At 51.7% G+C, this 19791-nt stretch overlaps 2 protein-coding genes across 2 annotated transcripts in view; both read right to left on the reverse strand.

Moving 5' to 3' along the window:
* ATP1A3 (ATPase Na+/K+ transporting subunit alpha 3) overlaps positions 1–19791 on the reverse strand; it is a 193556-nt gene that overhangs the window by 32260 nt on the left and 141505 nt on the right. The gene's annotated exons all lie outside the window — the stretch shown is intronic.
* Positions 2242–19791, reverse strand: part of GRIK5 (glutamate ionotropic receptor kainate type subunit 5) — a 77606-nt gene continuing 60056 nt past the window's right edge. The window contains exons 16-20 of the mRNA XM_050768403.1: positions 10929–11094; positions 10021–10246; positions 7627–7755; positions 7405–7526; positions 2242–3216 (exon numbers count right to left, since the gene is read on the reverse strand). Of these exons, the coding sequence (XP_050624360.1) occupies positions 2788–3216; positions 7405–7526; positions 7627–7755; positions 10021–10246; positions 10929–11094 (1072 nt within the window). The 3' untranslated portion in view covers positions 2242–2787. The remainder of the gene's footprint in view (positions 3217–7404; positions 7527–7626; positions 7756–10020; positions 10247–10928; positions 11095–19791) is intronic.

The following is a 19791-nucleotide window of genomic DNA, read 5'->3' on the forward strand; positions in this document are numbered from 1 at the left end:
GACCCGTCCCCATCTTTCTCGCTGTCCTTTGTTGCCATGGTAACAGGGAGGCTGCCTCTGCAGCAAAGGAGGTTGGGCCTGCAGACTGGGCTGTTGCCATGGAGACTGGGAAAGGGGGAGGAGCCACATCTTTTAACCCAGATGCCTCGCCCCCAGATGCCCCCTCCCCAACTCTGCCCTCTTCCTGGGGGAGGGAGAGCCTATCAACATCCTCCGTTCCTTCTCTTGACACCTTGGCCTAGAGGCATGGGCCTGGACCATCGAGAATGGGATTGGGGAGATGGAGAAGCCTGGGGAGGTGGGAGAGGCCTGGATTCCAGGAGATTCTAGGCTCTCTCTACTCTTGCTCTCCAGCTGGGCCGGGGGAGGCCTCAAGTCCTTCCCATCCCACCTCAGACACAAGCTCACGTCCCCCCTCATGCACTTCCTCCTCAGGCACGAGCCTGATGAGACTGATGACTGTGCATCATGCTCCCGGTGAGGCTCTGCAGAAGTGAGGGGGGGGCGGTGAGGAGGAAAGACTGGGAAGGTCACAGGGATAAAGGGAGATAGGGGAGATAGATGTGAGAGGCGGAAGGAGAGACACAGGGGGAGAAACAGACAGGCAGCCCAGAACCAGAGAGAGGCAGATACAGACAGATTGAAAAAGACAGAGAGATTGGCAGATGCAGAGATGAGAACACGGAGACAGAGCAACGGAAGAGTTCAGTGAAGGTGACAGAGACAGAGGGAGGTAGAGAGCCAGGCAGAGACAGGCTTGGTAAACTAGGGAGACTCAGAGATAAAGGCCAGGGGGAGACTCTAAGCAGAAACCTGGTAGGGGATGGGGGACTCAGAAATGGGGGAGAGACCCCAGAGGGAACTGGCCTCGAGGCATTGGGACAGAGAAGGGGAGAAACAAAAAATGTCTGTAATCATGTTCTTCTAGTCACCTCGACAGTCCAGGCCAAGGGCAGAAACATTGATTGGAGTGTGTAAGAGACAGAGATGTAAGACAACAAAGAGAGGCTGGTGCCCGCCCCCACACCTGTCCGAGGGGCACACAGGCAACCAGGGTCTGAGACGCAGAAGGGGACGGGTGGCGACGGGGGGCGCTGTGTGTGGGGAGGGGTCTCCCGAGGTGTGGCCGGCCTGCCAGGACTGCGAAGGACAGGCAGGCCCTGGAGGACAGTCGGGAGCGCTGGGCTGAGGCAGGCCAACTGGGTGCTGAACGGACAGCTCCCAAGCCCCGGGCCGCCGCCCAGGGATCGGCCCAGCCTCGCTTTCTCTGGGACCCTTCCAGTCAGGTTTTCCTCTCCGTTCCAGCCCCCTCCAGGCTCCATTTAGTTTTTTATGGCTTCCTGTCTCTTGCCTCAATTCCAGGTGTCTCTTACCCTCCCGCTTCACCTCTGGTCTCAGCCCTCTATTCCTTCTCCACCTCACCCAGCCTCTCTCCCTGTCTCGCCGGCTCTGTGTCCCCCAGCTCTCTCTCCCCATCCCTCTCCCGCCCACTCTGCCCCCTTCGTTGTCTCTCCCCATCTCTGTCTCTCGCCATCCCTCCATCTCTCCCTTTCTGCTCGGCCTCGTTTTGACTCTTGCTGTGTGACCTTCACTCGTCCTTCCTCAGCTGCAGTTTCCACAGAAACCTCCGGCGGGGCGAGGGAGGGCGGGGACAGAAGGCGGACCCACCTTTCTCCTGCGCCATCAGCCCTTCAGCCTCTCCCACCCCTGCCAGCCCGCCCACCCCCCCAGTCTACTGGGATTCCTCACTTCCTCTAGACTTGGGGGCTGGGGAAGTACATTTTCAACAGAAACACGGGGGTCACAGTCACAGACAGTTGAAGATGGCCTCGCGGATACGTGCACACACGATCACAACGTCACTGAATCACCCCGGCCCAGGCACACACTCGCCACCCCAGGCACGGCCACACTCAACAGCTCACTGGCCCTCCCCTCCCCCAGCCCCATCTGCTTTCTTTCTGTGTCTCCGCTTCCGGTGTCTCCGCGTCTCCAGATCCCTGCATCTCTCCATCTGTCTCAGGGTCTCTGTCGCAGCCTCCCTCTGTCCTGAGAGAAGGTCAGTGGAGAGGGGCCAGGTGCTGGAACCCCGGCTGGCCTGCAGCCTGTAGGCAGGGCCGAGGGTGGAGAGAGCATAGAAGTAACCATCGAGGCTCACTCCGGTTCTCGGCAGGTGCCCCAGGGACCCAAGCCTCCAATGCCCTCACACCCCCAGGAAATGAGAGCCGGTATCCCCAGTTCTGGGGTTTTGTTCTTTTTTTTATTCCAACAGGGGCTGAGATGTGGCAAGGGGAGGGATGGGGGCCCAACTGACCCCCTCCCTGGGGGGGTCTCATAGAAATTCCGAGGTTTCTCCCCCCAGAAAAGAGAGGAAGAGAAGAGTGGAGGGGCACCAGGGGACACCCATCTGTCCAGAGGCCCTCCCCACCTCCAGAAGCGTGGGGGGCTGCGTCAAGTCTTGGGAAGTCTGAGCAGTTCCAGAATGGGGTCCTCCCCGCTGACTGCTTTCCGCTTCCCAGAGCGGCCCCCGAAGTCCCCAGCCCCTGGAGTCCTCGGTTCCTGCGCCCTTCTCGCCCGCGGCACCCTCTTGCGAGTCCACTGGGGGGCGCAGGCGGGCTCCAGAGCCGGGCCTCGTACTTCACCGGGAACCAAAGGCAAAATCGCGGCGTCCGGGGCGCCGGCGCACAAGTCCTGTCCCGCGCCCGCTGGGGGAGCGGGGACTGCTGGGGCCTGGGGCAGACCCCGTCCCTGCGGTCAGTTCGGGCGCCAGAACGGCCCCGCCCGTGGTCACTCGTGCTCCGCCAGCTCCCGGGAACCGGCGGGGCCAGGCCGCGGCCGGGGCGGGCTGGTGGCTTCGGTGGGGGCGCCCAGGCTACGCGGGGGCGCGCCGGCCCCCGAGGCCCGCAGCGCCTGGATGCGCCGGCACTCCTGGCAGACGCGCACGTGGGTGCAGGGGGTGGGGGCAGCGGGTCGGGCTCCGCTGGGGGGTCCCGGGTCGTCCAGGAGGCGCTGCGGGCCCCCGTGCGCGCCGCCCGCATCCCCGCCCGCGCCGGCCGAGTACAGCTTGCCGTTGCTGAGGCGCATCTCGCGGACTGCGCGCAGCGACAGCAGGGCCCGGCTCGGGCCGCCCGGGCGCCGGCGCCGGCGGGAACGCGACGTCTTGCGGCAAGACACGGCGTGGCGCAGCTCCTGCAGCATCTCCTGGCACACCGACACCTGGGGGCGGCGCGGGCGGTCACCGTCCCGGCGCAGTCCGCCTCCCGCCTCCCCCAGCTCCTCTCCACACCCCACTCCTCCTCCTCCTTTCTTCGGCCGGGTCTTTCTTCCTTCTGCCCTCGCTTCCCTTCCCACTTCTCTTCCCTTTATCCCCCCCCCCGTGTTTTCTGCCTCCCCTCTCCACCTCTCCCTTCCTGTCTCCCCACTTATCTCCAATGTCTCCATTCTTCTCTGCGTTTGTTCCTGAATCTGCCCTTCACCTTCCACCTACGCTCCTCTCTTTCCTCTGGTCTTTTCACTCTAAATTTTCTCCAGTTCTTCCCTCCTGATTTCCCATCCTCTGCCCCCATCCATGCGTTCATTATTGCAAGGCATATTTACCCGTGGCCTGCTGTGTGCCTGGCACTGTTCTGGGCACTGGGGATATATGGCAGAGAACGAAACAGACAGAAGTCCCAGCCTTCGTGGAGGTTATACTCAAGTGTGCAGACAGAAGATAACAAACATTCATGTAGTATGTTAGGCGCAATGAGTGCTTGGGAAAGAAAATCAGGAAGAGGCCTAAGGTGTATGGGTAGGGAGTGATGATGAATTCTGAGACAGGGCAGTCAAGGAAGACCTCACTGAGGGAAGGATCCTTAAATAAAGACAGGGTGAGCCACGTGGAGACCTGGGAGGCCAGCATGCTGGACAGATAACCAGGCAGGGCTGGAGTGTCCAGGTGGGAGCGACTTGGCACGTCTGAGGCACTGCAAGCAGGTCAGTCTGGCTGGAGGGGGGCGTGCACAGGGAAGACAGGGAAATGAGCTCAAAGGCGGCTGGCTCTGCTAAGGCCCATAAACCATTGGAAGGATTTTTGGCTTTCATTCTGACAATCAGAATGGAAGAGTCAGATGGGAGCCATTGGAGAACTTTAGATACAGGACTGCTGTGTTTTCACAGGATCACTCTGGAGCTGTGTTGAGAACAGATTGTAGGGAGGCCAAGGGTAAGAGCAGGGAGTCCATGGAGGAAGCTATGACAATAACTCGGGCAGGAGATGGGGGTGGCTGGACCAGAGCGACCTGAGAAGGGGCTGGATTCTGGACATATTCTGAAGGTGAAGCCAATAGGATCTGCTAAGAGATCAGATACGGGGCATGGAAGAGAGGGAATAGTGAAACAAAAGTCCAATATTTTGGCCTGAGCAACTGGAAGGACCAAGTTGCCTCACGGGTGGGCAGAAGCCCAATATTGGACACATCGCATCACGTGCACACCTATCAGACATCCAAGTGGAGATGCCAAGTGTGGAGGTGAAGTTGCAGACCTTGGCTTCAGGGGAGACACATATTTGTGGGTTAAGGCAGGCAGCCCTCAAGATCCCACCTCCTGCATCCATACCCCTGTGTAATCCCCTCTGACAGCGTATCAGAGCTGGTCTGTGTGACCAACAGAATTAGGCTTGGCAATTGCACATTCTGTTCCACCTTGCTCTCTCTGATTACTCACCCTGGGGGATCTCAGCTGCCATGGTATGAGGACACTCAAACAGTCCTTGGAGAGGCCCTTGTTTGAGGAACTGAGGCCTCCTGCCAACTGCCATGTGACTGTATTCATCGTGTTTTTTATTTTCTGTGTCTTAGGATGTTTTGACACTTTAAACATCTTGCAGGCTGGGGAGAGACTACCCCTCCCAGAACTAGCCAAGCCTTAGAGATAGCAGAGGGCTCAGCTGCCTTTCATGTGCAAACCAACCAATCCTGAGTCTATACCCCCAACCTCCCCTTTTACCTAACTCTCACATACCAAGCCAATATTCTTCCTGCCCTAAATCAACCCAGGGGCCAGGTACCAGATAACTAGGGCCAGCCCCTATAGCCCAGAGTCCACTGACATTATTCAAACTGGTCAGTTGTAAGCTGTTTCCCCTGCCCTGCCTTGCCTTTCCCGAGGAAACCCCAATAAAGGGTGTGGGCTGCTGGCTCCTGCTTCTAGTGTTTCCCTTGTGTCCCCTTCTCCTGGGAAATGTTAAGGAATAAAAACCATTTTTCTTTCTTTTTCTTTTTGAGACAGTCTCACTCTGTTGCCCAGGCTGGAGGCAGTGGTGCGATCTCGACTCACTGCAACCTCCGCCTCCCAGATTTAAGTAATTCTCCTGTCTCAGCCTCCTGAGTAGTTGGGATTATAGGTGTGCACCACCATGCCTGGCTAATTTTTGTATTTTTAGTAGAGACAAGGTTTCACCATGTTGGCCATGCTGGTCTTGAACTCCTGGCCTCAGGCGATATGCCCTCCCAAAGTGCTTGGATTACAGGCATGAGCCACTACACCTGGGCAAAAATCATCTTTCAATGAAACTGGTCTCTCCATGTTGTCACTTGGCTACTTCCAGAAACTAAAATCCCATGGGGACATTTGGGACAGTGAGCCATCTTAGAAGGGAACCCTCCACCCCTTGTTGAGCCTTCAGACCACAGCAGTCTGGTCAAAAAACATGACTATGATCTCACCAGAGACCCACGGCAGCCAGAAACATTCAACTAAGCTGCTCCCAGGCTCTGGACCCACAGAAACTGTGAACCAATGGAAGCTGGCTTTTTAAAGCTGTTAAGGTCATTTTTATGATAGCAATAAATAACACAAGAGTCACCAGCACATAGCGGGTCTTAAGAGCCATTTGGCTGGTGGGATCACCGAAGGAGTAGAGAAAGACCGAGAAGAGAAGCAGTATAAGGACTGAGCCCTGGAGCCCCACAACAGAGGCTGGGGAGAAAGAGAAACCCAACGAGGGAGTCTGGGAAGGAGTGACCAGAGAGGTGGGAGAAGGGGAAGAAGGGGCTTTGAGGACTGAGAGTGACTGGCTGTGCCGAAGCCCATTGCTACCTCATATAGATGAGGCCTGAGACCGGGAATTTCAGACGTGGAAGTGTTGGTGACAAGAGTGGCTTCAGTGGAGTGGCGGGGACAGATGCCAGACTGGAGTGGGGGCAAGAGGAAATGGGAGGAAAGAAGAAACTGGAAACATCAGGGAGACCCCCCACTGCTGCCAAGGCTGTAAAGAGAAGGGGAGAAAGTGGGTGGTGGCTGGGAGGGAAAGTGAGGTCGGGAGAGGGTTTCTTTAAGACTGGAGAAATGACAGCACATTTGTATGTCGGTGGCCTGAATCCAATAAAGAGAGGATAACTGATGCTGCAGGAGGAAAGGAGAGACTTGCTGGAGGGATGTCCTTGGGAAGGCAACCTGGACACAGGGGGAGGGCACCTTTACTAGCTGCATGGACAGCTCCTTCAGAGGAGTCCTCGAGCCAAGTGCAGAACACTGGCAGGCAGCTGGATGCAGAGCCAGGGTCTGGGGAGTAGATGTAAGGTCAGCCGCTGGATGTGAGGAGGGGAGGAAGGGCTGGAGGCTGACAGAGAGAGGGGAAGTGGGGAACCAGCAGTCCAGGGGTGCAAGAGCACAAATGGGTCTGAAAATGCAGGGGTGTGGCTGGGCGGCCCCCAGGGACACGGAAGCAGCCCTCCTGAACATGGTGTGGGACCAGACCAGGGCTGTGTCCCCTTCAGGTTCCATCGTCTACTGTTTCCTCACCTGTTTATCCTCTTCTTCTTTTTTTTTTTTTTTTAATTTGAGACGGAGTTTCCCTCTGTCACCCAGGCTGGAGTGCAGTGGCACGATCTCAGCTTACTTCAGTCTCCACCTCCCGGGTTCGAGCGATCCTCCCACCTCAGCCTCCCGAGTAGCTGGGATTACAGGTGTGCGCCACCACGCCCAGCTAATTTTTGTATTTTTAGTAGAGACGGGGTTTCACCATGTTGGCCAGGCTGATCTTGAACTCCTGACCTCAGTTGATCTGCCCGCCTCAGCCTCCCAAAGTGCTGGGATTACAGGCGTGAGTCACTGCACCTGGCCCTGTTTCTTCTCTTATTTCTTCTTGCTTTTCTGCCTCTGTGGCTCCCCACATCCTGTCCCTCACCTCCTCTCCCTGCATCCTCATCGTTCCCTGTACCTACTTTCCCTCCTGTTCTTCCTCACGCGCTGATTCTCTGGCCCCATCAGCTCTCTTACTTCCCCACCTCCTGCATTCCTCCGCCCTTCTCACGAAGGCTCCCACCACCCTCCACGTATGGCTCCCAATGCCACGATCTTCACGCACCTCAGCCCCTGGGGGTCCCTGTTCCTGCCCATCCCTGCCCCCAGCCTCCTCACCTCCTCGGACTCTGCTGACCTCCGTGTGGACCATATGAATTCCATGACCGCCACGAAGACAGCAATGATGAGGCCACAGATGAGTACGACAAAAATGCCACCAATGTTCTCCATGCCCAAACCTGGGGGGCAAACGGAGTTGGGGAGTCATGGTGTCGGGGCCGTGTGGGAAGGGGGCTGGGAGGGGGCTGTGGGAAGGGGACACCACACGCAGAAGCTGACCTTTAGCTCGATGGTCCTCCTCCTTGGGGCACCGGCCCCCCTCCCACCATTTGCGCTTCAGGATCTCCAGCCGGTTGTTCTCCTGAAGCTGCAGGATGGCCAGTGTGATCTCATCCCGGAACGGGGAGCCTGGGTGGGCACATGAGGGGCTGGACCAGCCATCGGAGCCCCGCAGCCCTGCCCGCCCCAAACCCCAAACTGTGCCCTCACCACAGCCTTCCCCCGCTTCCACCACGTGCCTGGGGTCTTCCCTGTGGCCTCCCCTCACCCACCCCCACCCCGCCCAGTCTCCTCTCAACCCAGCAGCCAGAGAGACAGTGTTAGGAAGAGTCACAGGCCACGCCTTTCCTGTGCTCAGGACTCTCCGTGGCTTCCTGTTGCAAGCTCCTCCCCTCAGCCACTCTCAGACACCCTCATCCCCACAGCTCTCAGCTCCAGCCCCACCAGCCTCCTGGATGCTCCCCAAATCCATCACACACAGTTCTGTCTTAGGATCTCTGCCTCTGCCTGGAATGTTCCTCTCCGCACTTCATCCAGGTCTCTGCCCACATGCTGGCTCCCCAGGGAGTCTATTCTGACGACTTTATTTAAAATGGCACCAAGCACCCCACTCCCTGTCAGTGTCTTCCCCTTAATTTACTTTGGAGCAGCTGTTACCACCTAACACTGTATTATGTGGCTATGTGTTTATCATCTGTCATCTGCAGCCCTGTCAGGGTATCACAGCATCCAGTGCGGGACTTGGTATGCAGTAGGACACCAGACGAATCCCCATCCACACCTCTCCCTGGACCACCTCTCCTCCCCACCCTCAAGTCCTGCCCTTAAGCTATCCTTGGGTTTCAACACCCCACACACCCTATTCTATACTTATTTCTTCATTGACTAAGATACTTCCTGACCATCTACCACAGAATCAGAGACATGGGCAGGTGAAGGTGATTAATATCTACCAGGCACCAACTGTGTGCCAGACCCTGGGTTTACTCAGGTCTTATGATGATCCTGTGGGGCAGGTATTCCCACCTGAGGCAAGTGTTTCTGAATGAGGAAAGCGATACACTTGCTTAAGGCTGTGCGCTGGGTCAGGGAGGAAACTGGGATTTCTTTTTTTTTTTTTGAGACAGAGTCTCACTTGGTTACCCAGGCTTGCATACAGTGGCATGATCATTGTTCACTGCCACCTCCACTTCCTGGGCTCAAGTGATCCTCCTACCTCAGCCTGTAGCTGAGACTACAGGTGCATACCACACCTGGCTAACTTTTTAATTTTTTGTAGAGACAGGGTCTTGCTATGTTGCCCATGCTGGTCTCAAACTCTTAGGCTCAAGTGATCCTTCTGGCTTGGCCTCCCAAAGCACTGGAATTATAGGCATAAATCACAGTGACCAGATGGAACTGGGATTTGAATCCAGGTCGGTATGACTCCTGGGCCTGTCCTCCAAGCACTAATCTACACTGCTTCCCTGGCACCGACTCACCTACAAAGCTGCTAAGATCTGGGGCAATTTGCTATGCAGTAATAGATAACTAATACAGGTGTCATCAGTACGTGGATGATTTTAAAAGTCAAAATGCCAAAATTTGATGACAATTTGGTCATGATTTCCAGCACTGAGTCCTGGAAAAACATGTCCTGGGCCACACGACGTGGCTCATGTCTGTAATCCCAACACTTTGGGAGGCCGAGGCGGGCGGATTACCTGAGGTCAGGAGTTTGAGACCAGCCTAGCCAACATAGTGAAACCCCGTCTCTACTAAAAATACAAAAATTAGCTGGGCGTGGTGGCGGGGGCCTGTAATCCCAGCTACTCGGGAGGCTGAGGCAGGAGAATGGTGTGAACCCAGGAAGCAGAGCTTGCAGTGAGCCGAGATCGTGCCACTGCACTCCAGCCTGGGTGACAGAGCAAGACTCCGTCTCAAAAAAAAAAAAAAAAGTGTCCTGAAATGTAAATAGGCAATACAAGTCTCCCTACCAGATCCCTCCATCCTTCCCATCCATCTTACAAGCATTTTTCAAGCACCTGCTCTGAGCCAGGCTATAGGTTTTATGCAGGAAATAGGAAACAAATAAGACCAGGTCCTCACCCCCTCAAGGGGCCCTTGAGGGAAGACAGCAAGCTCCACCACCCACATATACTGAATTGTACACACAGTCTCACTGAATTCTCCCAATAGCTCTGCGAGGGCTGGATTGCTGCTAGGCCTGGTTTTGTAGGTTGGGGGCACAAAGGCTCAGGATGGTGGTGTCACCTGTCCAAGACCATACAGCCAGGAGGCCACATGCAACACACCCAGCCTGCCTCGGGGGTGCCTGGCCCGGTCCTGGGCCTGCTCACAGGTGGTTTCGGATGCCCATGGCCCCGCTGTGTTCCACACCACGCTGTGCCGTACCCAGCGGCATGCCGATGCCGTAGCCCTTGGTGTCGAGGAGTCCCCCAATCTGGGTAAGGTTGCAGTTGAGGCGCCGGTGGTACTCGTTCATGGTGGACTCAAGCAGGAAGGCATAGCGGGAGTTGAGGACGCGGGCGATGCCCTCTTCTGTGCTCTTGACGAACACGCTGGGCTGCTTCGACTGCATGTAGTTCCACATGCGCTGGTACGTTTGGTACCGTGAATTCTGGGCAGGGGAAGACAGGGGAGGGTCTTTCCAGCCGCTTCCTTTCCCCGAGCCCTTCCCGTCCTCCAGGAAGTCTCCCTCAACCCAGGAGAGTTCAAGGTGATCAAAGGAAGACAGAAAGAGCCAAAGCAGAGGAGAGAGATGAGACGGACAAACTGTCCAGGCCAAGTCCAAGGCATCCCCACAGCCACTGTGCCCACCACCCATCTGGGGGCCCGGTGAGTGCACCTCCACCTCCTCCCCCTTAATCCTGCAGCCAGTGACCCCTGCCCAACTCAGGCCTCCTTTAGACCACTAGGACCTCCCTGCCAAGCTTGCTTTCCTTTTCTTTCTTTCCCACCACCCCAAAATAAAAAGGATCAAGCACTTTTCACCTTGAAGGGCCTTCCCTTCTCTCTGTCAGCCCATATTCCTGGTCCCAACCTTCCAGCAGCCTCCTTGATCCCATTTGGCCCATATGACATTGACATTTGATACCACATATGCCTCCCTGCCCTCATTCCCCAGTTCCCTAGCCAGCCAGCTGTGATCCCCATGACAGAACGTTTTCTGCTCCCCAGCCTCCAAAGCTGCTACTGATAGTCAGTCCCTCTGACCCAGGAGACCCTGCCCAGACCTATCCTGAGCTGCTCTGCATGGCAGGGATCCCAATACCATGCCCAAGAGGTTCTGGTAGCCCTACCTGGAAGAAGGTCATGGTGGAGCCAGCATGGATGGTGCCGTACTCGATGTTGGTCTGATCTGCCAGGTCATCGGCCGACTCCACAGGCACCTCCATGCGCTGCACGGTGAGGAAGGCGGCCAGGTTGGCCGTGTAGGAGGAGATGATGATCAAGGTGAAGGCCCACCTGAGGGGTGGGAGGGGTGAGCCATGGGCTGGAGCCACCCCTGCCACCCTGCCCCCGTGGCCATGCCCCCCATTGGTGGTGCCCCTCCCAAGTGACCCCAGCATCCAGAAGGCTCAGTGATTGCTGGGTGCAGAAGCAGGGAGTGTGGATTCTGAAGCCAGACTCCCTGGTTGTAAATATTGCATCTGGAGATTTCTACTTCCAGATATAAAAGAGTAAGATGGTCTGGAAATACCTTCCCACCATAAACAGCTAAAGAGCTGGATAGAATACACGAAACTTTTTTTGTTTGTTTGTTTGTTTTGAGACGGAGTCTCGCTGTGTCACCCAGGCTGGAGTGCAGTGGTGCGATCTTGGCTCACTGCAAGCTCCGCCTCCCGGGTTCACGCCATTCTCCTGCCTCAGCCTCCTGAGTAGCTGGGACTACAGGCGCCCGCCACCACGCCCTGCTAATTTTTTGTATTTTTTAGTAGAGATGGGGTTTCACCGTGTTAGCCAGGCTGGTCTTGATCTCCTGACCTTGTGATCCGCCTGCCTTGGCCTCCCAAAGTGCTGGGATTACAGCCATGAGCCACTGTGCCCGGCCTGTTTTGTTTTTTTGGTTTGTTTTTTGTTTTTTGTTTTTGTTTTTTTGAGACGGAGTCTTGCTCTGTCACCCAGGCTGGAGTGCAGTGGCACAATCTCAGCTCACTGCAAGCTCTGCCTCCTAGGTTCATACCATTCTCCTGCCTCAGCCTCCTGAGTAGCTGGGATTACAGGTGCCCTCCATCACACCCGGCTAATTTTTGTATTTTTAGCAGAGACGGGGTTTCGCCATGTTGGCCAGGCTGGTCTCAAACTCCTGACCTCAGGTGATCCACCTGCCTCAGCCTCCTAAAGTGCTGGGATTACAAGCGTGAGCGACCATGCCCGACCAGGAAACTATTTAAAGACATATTATTAGTTCTCAGCAGTGATGAAAGCCAACAGTCTGAAAACAGTGAGAATGAAGAGGATACTTTATGTTTTGTTGAAAATAGTGGCGAAAGGGAGTCATTAAGTGGAGACACAGAAAGTCTGTCATGTGACAATGCATTGTTTGTAATTGACACAACTCCTGGAATGAGTGCTGATAAAAATTTTTACTTGGAAGAGGAAGACAAAGCAAGTGAGGTTGCCACTGAGGAAGAAAAAGAAGAGGAAGAGGGTGAAAAAAGTGAAGAAGATTCATCAGACCATGACGAAAATGAAGATGAGTGTAGTGATGAAGAAGACTTACTAAATAGCACAAAGGCTAAACTTCTAAAGTTGACAAGCAGCAGCATAGACCCTGGTCTGAGTATCAAGCAGTTGGGTGGTTTGTATATTAATTTCAATGCAGATAAACTACAGTCTAACAAGAGAACCCTAACACAGATCAAGGAGAAAAAGAAAAATGAGCTTCTGCAGAAAGCTGTCATTACACCTGATTTTGAAAAAAACCACTGTGTTCCACCATATAGTGAATCAAAGTATGAACTTCAGAAAAAACGCAGAGAAGAACGACAAAAAACAGCAGGGGATGGCTGGTTTGGTATGAAAGCTCCAGAAATGACAAATGAACTGAAAAATGATCTCAAAGCACTGAAGATGAGAGCCAGCATGGACCCAAAGATTTTACAAGAAAAATGATAGAGATGGCTTCCCCAAGTACTTCCAGATTGGAACCATTGTTGACAATCCAGCTGATTTCTACCATTCACGAATTCCCAAGAAGCATAGGAAAAGAACTATTGTGGAAGAACTGCTGGCTGATTCTGAGTTCAGAAGATACAGCCGAAGGAAGTACTTAGAGATCATGGCTGAAAAAGCAGCAAATGCAGCAGGAAAAAAGTTCCGAAAGAAGAAGAAATTTCGCAATTAAGATTTACCAAGCAAACTGCCACATTTTATATCGCCCCTTTATTTACTTATTAAAAGCGTTTTGAAAACTAACACCATCATCTAAATTAATTTACCATAGACTGGCCCTGTTCGTACAGGAATTTCTATTTGGAAAAAGTTGATTTGAGAATCAATTACATGCCCTTAGAAAATAGGGGTGTCTAAAAGACCCACCCTGGTGTAGACTCGTTAAGGGAAAAAAGGAAAAAGAATCTCAACCATTTTAAGATAACTGATGGTTTGTAAAGTTTTCAATGCTTAAAGAAAATTTAAAAGATAGGATAAAGTTTGCTAACATGTTCAAAGAACTTTATAAAAATGATCAAAGATATATAAACATTATTGTAATTTAAAAAAATAAAAATAAAAATAAAGACATAGGACAACAGACATTGTAGAACTGTGATTCCTGAGAAGAGAAACAAAATGAGTCTTATCATTGTCCAGGCTGTTTGGCTGGATTTAATTTATAGGAAGGGAAGCCCAAACAGCCCAGCAATCCTGCTGAGTTGCAGAGATGGAGACTGGCGATCAGGCAGGCCAAGATGGCTGGAATCTGGGGGACAGAGTGCCTGAGAGGAGGGAGCTGTGAAGAGAGAGAGGGTTCAGAAACCGGTGGTCCCCTTGAGTCTTTGACTGAATATCAATCTGTGCATGCATGGGGTGAAACTCTGTGGGGCTGGACATGAGCAACTTTCAAGGAGAGAATAATTCTTAAGAGTTCACACAGGGCTGAGAGCCTTTTGAGTTCCCTCCAGCCAGAGTAGAAAGATTTCACTGAATACATGAGACATTCAGTAGAGACCCAAAAGTGTAACATACTAGAAATAGGATTAAGTTAGCCCTAGAATAAAGGCAATGCTAAAGTTGTCCTAAAAGAGTTTAAAAACAGGCCTAGAAGGATCAAAGTAATTCACAAGTAACTTAACTAGATTCCAGGAAAAGTCTCTAATACCCTTTAGAGAAATATATTCAGCAATGTAAACAATGTCTGTTATGTAATTTTTCTTTTTTGAGATGGAGTCTCACTCTGTCGCCCAGGCTGGAGTGCAGTGGCATGATCTCAGCTCACTGCAACCTCCGCCTTCCAGGTTCAAGCGATTCTCCTGCTTCAGCTTCCTGAATAGTTGGGATTACAGGCACTCGCCAGCACACTTGGCTAATGTTTGTATTTTTAGCAGAGATGGGGTTTCACCATGTTGGCAGGTTGGCCTTGAACTCCTGACCTCGGGTGATCTGCCCGCCTCGGCCGCCCAAGGTGCTGGGATTACAGGCATGAGCCACCAAGCTTGGCCTATTATGTAATTTTGTTTGTTTGTTTTTTTTGAGATGGAGTCTCGCTCTGTCACCCAGGCTGGAGTGCAGTGGCGCGATCTCGCCACTACAAGCTCCGCCTCCTGGGTTCACGCCATTCTCCTGCCTCAGCCTCCCATGTAGCTGGGACTACAGGCGCCCGCCACCACGCCCAGCTAATTTTTTGTGTTTTTAGTAGAGACGGGGTTTCACTGTGTTAGCCAGGATGGTCTCGATCTCCTGACCTCGTGATCCGCCCGTCTCGGCCTCCCAAAGTGCTGGGATTACAGGCATGAGCCACCGCACCCAGCCTATTATGTAATTTTTTTTAAAAAAAGACCAGGTTGGGCACGGTGGCTCACACCTGTAATCCCAGCATTTTAGGAGGCCGAGGTGGGCGGATTGCTTGAGGCCAGGAGTTCAAGGACAACCTGGTCAACATGGCAATACCCCGTCTCTACTAAAAATACAAAAATTAGCTGGGTGTGATAGTGCACGCCTGTGATCCCAGCTACTTGGGAGGCAGAGGCACGAGAATCGCTGGAATCCAGGAGGTGGAGGTTGCAGTGAACCAAGATCACCACTGCACTCTGGCCTGGGCCACAAAGCAAGACTCATGTCTCAAAAAAAAAAAAAAAAAAAAAAAGACCAGGTAAACAAAGGTGCAGGAAAATGTGACCTATAACCTATAACCAAGAGAAAAATCACTCAATTGAAACAGACCCAGAATTAACATAGATGATGATGGAATTAGCAGACAAGGACATGAAAACAGCTATTATAAATATGTTCAGAATGCTCAGGAGTCTAGAGAAAAACATGAACATAATGAAAGGAACAGAAGACATAAAAAAGAAGTGAACAGAACTTTTAGAGAATGAAATACACACATCTGAAAGAAAAATTTTACTGAAAGGGATTACACAGATTAGACACGGTAGCAGAAAAGCTGAGGGAATTTGGGCAGGCACAGTGGCTCATGCCTGTAATCCTAGCACACTGGGAGGCCGAGGCGGGAGCATCACTTGAGGCTGGGACTTTGAGATAAGCCTGGTCAACATAGCCAGACCCTGTCTCTGCAAAAAAATAAAAAAATTAGATGGGTGTGGTGGTGCCTGCCTATAGTCCCAGCAACGTGGGAGGCTGAGGTGGGAGGATCACTCGAGGCCAGGAGTTTAAGGCTGCAGTGAGCCTGATCGTCACTGCACTCTAGTCTGGATGACTGAGTGAGACCCTATCTTTAAAAAGAAAAAAAAAAAATCCCAGCACTTTGGGAGGCCAAGGTGGGAGGATAAGCTGAGTTCAGGAGTTTGCGAACAGCCTGACTAACATGGCGAAAACCCGTCTCTACCAGAAATACAAAACTTAGCCAAGTGTGGTGGTGCATGCCTGTGATCCCAGTTACTCAGGAGGCTGAGGGAGGAGAATTGCCTGAACCTGGGAGGCGGAGGTTGCAGTAAGCTGAGATTGTGCCACCGTGCTCCAGCCTGGGCGATGGAGTAAGACTTTGTCTCAAAAAAAAAAAAAAAAAAGAGGCCGGGCGCGGTGGCTCAAGCCTGTAATCCCAGCACTTTGGGAGGCCGAGACGGGCGGATCACGACGTCAGGAGTTCGAGACCATCCTGGCTAACACGGTGAAACCCCGTCTCTACTAAAAAATACAAAAAACTAGCCGGGCGAGGTGGTGGGCGCCTGTAGTCCCAGCTACTCGGGAGGCTGAGGCAGGAGAATGGCGTAAAAACCCGGGAGGCGGAGCTTGCAATGAGCTGAGATCCGGCCACTGCACTCCAGCCTGGGCGACACAGCAAGACTCCGTCTCAAAAAAAAAAAAAAAAAAAAAAGAAAGAAAGAAAAAGAAAAGAACGGTGGCTCACGCCTGTAATCCTAGCACTTTGGGAGGCCGACGCGGATGGGTTGCCTGAGCTCAGGGGTTCTAGACCAGCCTGACCAACATGGAGAAACCCTGTCTCTACTAAAAATATAAAATTAGTCGGGCGTGGTGGTGCATGCCTGTAATCCCAGCTACTTGCGAGGTTGAGGCAGGAGAACCGCTTGAACCCAGGAGGTGGAGGATGCGGTGAGCTGAGATCGCGCCACTGCACTCCAGCCTAGGCGACAAGAGTGGAAATCCATCTCAAAAAAAAAAAAAAAGATTAGAGAATTTGAAGACTGCAATAGAATCTATCCAAAATAAAGCACAGAAAGGAAAAAGTGACTGAAAATGAGCGCAGAGCCTCAATGGCAAAAAAATCTGATGAAGTAATGGCCTACAACTTTTCAAATTTGATGAAAACCATAAACTTGCAGATCTAAGCTCCATAAACCCCAGGTAGGCTAAACACACATATTTATAAAACGCACTAAGACACATTCTAATCAATTGCTGAAAACCAGCAATAAAGAGAAACATCTTAAAAGCAGCTAGAAGGGTGGAAACATATTACATTCAGATAATCAAAGATAACATGGGTGCCAGTCGACTTCTTGTCAGAGAGTGTGCAAGCCCAAAGACGATGCAACATGCTGAAAGAAAAATCAAAACAAGCTGTCAACCTAGAATTCCACAGCAGGCAAAAATATCCCTCAAAGAAGACACACTAACACATTTTTCATACAAAACCAAAGCTGGGAGAATTAATTGCCAGCAGACCTGCACAGCAAGAAATATTAAAGGAAGTTCTGCAGCTAAAAGAAACACAACACCAGATAGAAATGTGGATGTACCAGAAGGGGTGAAGGGTACCCTCTTCAAATGGTAGGTTTGTGGGTAAATAAAAAAGATATATTCCTCACTTTCAAATTTCCTTATGAAGCATTTAGTGATTTTGTTTTGTTTCTGAGACAGGGTCTCGCTCTGGGGTGGAAAGACATGAACATAGCTCACTGTAGCCTCAGCCTCCTGGACCCAAGCAATTCTCCCACCTCAGCCTCCCATGTAGCTGGGACCACAGGCACACATCACCATGCCTGGCTAATGTTTCTTATTTTTTTGTAGAGGTGAGGTCTCGCTATGTTGCCCAGGCTGGTGTTGGACTCCTGGGTTCAAGCAATCCTCCCACCTCAGCCTCCCAAAGTGTTGGGATTATAGGCGTGAGCGGTGCACCACACCCAGCTGCATTTACTGTTTAACACACACACACACATACACACAAACCTAATGTATTATGGGGTTCATAAGATATGCAGAGCTCAAAAGATGGGAGGGTGAGAGGAACATATGTTGTCAAGGTCTTATATCTTATGTGAAATGGTATAATGTTACTTGAAAATATTTTGTAATAAAGATGCATATTGTAAATCCAGAAAACCACTAAGAAAAATAGAACAAAGAAGCATAGTTAACAAGTCAAGAGTAGAGATAAACAGAATTTTTTTTTTTTTTTTTTGAGACGGAGTCTTGCTCTGTAGCCCAGGCTGGAGTGCAGTGGTGCGATCTCGGCTCACTGCAGGCTCCGCCTCCCGGGTTCACGCCATTCTCCTGCCTCAGCCTCCAGAGTAGCTGGGACTACAGGCGCCCGCCACCTCGCCCGGCTAATTTTTTGTATCTTTTAGTAGAGACGGGGTTTCGCCCGGCTAATTTTTTGTATCTTTTAGTAGAGACGGGGTTTCACCGTGTTAGCCAGGATGGTCTCGATCTCCTGACCTCGTGATCCGCCCGTCTCGGCCTCCCAAAGTGCTGGGATTACAGGCTTGAGCCACCGCGCCCGGCCAGAATTTTTTTTTTTTTTTGAGACGGAGTCTTGCTTTGTCACCCAGGCTGGAGTGCAATGGCTGGATCTCAGCTCACTGCAAGCTCCGCCTCCCAGGTTTACGCCATTCTCCTGCCTCAGCCTCCCGAGTAGCTGGGACTACAGGTGCCCGCCACCTCGCCCAGCTAGTTTTTTGTATTTTTTTAGTAGAGACGGGGTTTCATCAGGTTAGCCAGGATGGTCTCGATCTCCTGACCTTGTGATCCACCCGTCTTGGCCTCCCAAAGTGCTGGGATTACAGGCTTGAGCCACTGCGCCCGGCAACAGAATCTTAAAAATCCCAACAGGCCAGGCACAGTGGCTCATGCTGTAATTCCAGCACTTTGGGAGGCCAAGGTAGGCAAATTGCTTGAACTCAGGAGTTTGAGCAGCCTGAGCAATGAAGTGAGATCCCGTCTCTACAAAAAATAAAAAAATTAGCTGGGCATGGTAGAGCGCACGTATGGTCCTAGCTGCACAGGAGGCTGAGGCAGGAGGATGGCTTGAGCCGAGGAGTTGTATTCGTGCCACTGCACTCCAGCCTGGGTGACAGAGTGAGACCCTGTCTCGAAAGAAAAGGAAATAAAAAGTCCCACTAAACCCTCAAACATAGAAAAAGAGAAAAAGGGGAACAAAGAACAGATGGGACAAATAGCAGATTGGCAGATTTAAACCTAACCATATCAGTAATTACATTAAGGGTAAATGGTTTGAACCAAGGGTTGGCTAACTATGGCCCACAGGCCAAATCTGGCCTGCTGTCTATTTTTGTACAGCCCCATAAGCTAAGAATAGTTTTTACATATATATAGTATATGTATATGTACATACATATATACATATACGTATATATACATACATATATACATATACGTATATATACACATATACATATACTATATATATGTAAAAACCTGTATGTATAATCACTCCAGCCCGGACGACAGAGCGAGACTTCGTCTCCAAATCGGAGTCTCGCTCTGTCGCCCAGGCTGGAGTGCAGTAGCACGATCTCAGTTCACTGCAACCTCTGCCTCCCAGGTTCAAGCAATTCTCCTGCCTCAGCCTCCCAAGTAGCTGGGACTACAGGCACACACTACCACGCCAGGCTAATTTTTTGTATTTTGGTAGAGATGGGGTTTCACCTTGATGCCCAGGCTGGTCTAGAACCCCTGAGCTCAGGCAATCTGCCCACGTTGGCCTCCCAAAGTGCTAGGATTACAGGCGTGAGCCACCACACCCGGCCGGTTTTCACATTTTTAAATGGTTAAAATGAAATCAAAAGAACAGGCTGGGTGCAGTGGCTCACACCTATAATCCCAGCACTTTGGGAGGCCAAGGTGGGTGGATCGCTTGGGCCCAGGAATTGAGACCAGCCTAGGCAACATGGCAAAACTCTATCTCTACAAAAAGCCAGATTTGGTGGCACGTGCCTGTGGTTCCAGCTACTCAAGAGGCTGAGGTGGGAGGATTCCTTAAACCTGGGAGGTTGAGGCTGCGGTGAGCCAAGATTGTACCACTGTATTCCAGCCTGGGCAACAGAGAGAGATCTTGCTTCAGAAAAAAAAAAAAAAAAAAAAGGAATATTTTATGACACATGACTTATATAAAATTCAAATTTCAGTGTCAGTATCCATAAATAAAGTTTTATTGGAACACAGCCACACTCATTCATTTAATGTATCATCTACAACAGCTTTTATACTACAATGGAAGACTGAGTAGCTGGAACAAAGACCACATGACAAACAAAGTCCAAAATATTTTACTTAGGG

The sequence above is a fragment of the Macaca thibetana genome, chromosome 19 (genome assembly GCF_024542745.1).
Source record: "Macaca thibetana thibetana isolate TM-01 chromosome 19, ASM2454274v1, whole genome shotgun sequence".
Taxonomy (NCBI): Eukaryota; Metazoa; Chordata; class Mammalia; order Primates; family Cercopithecidae; genus Macaca; species Macaca thibetana.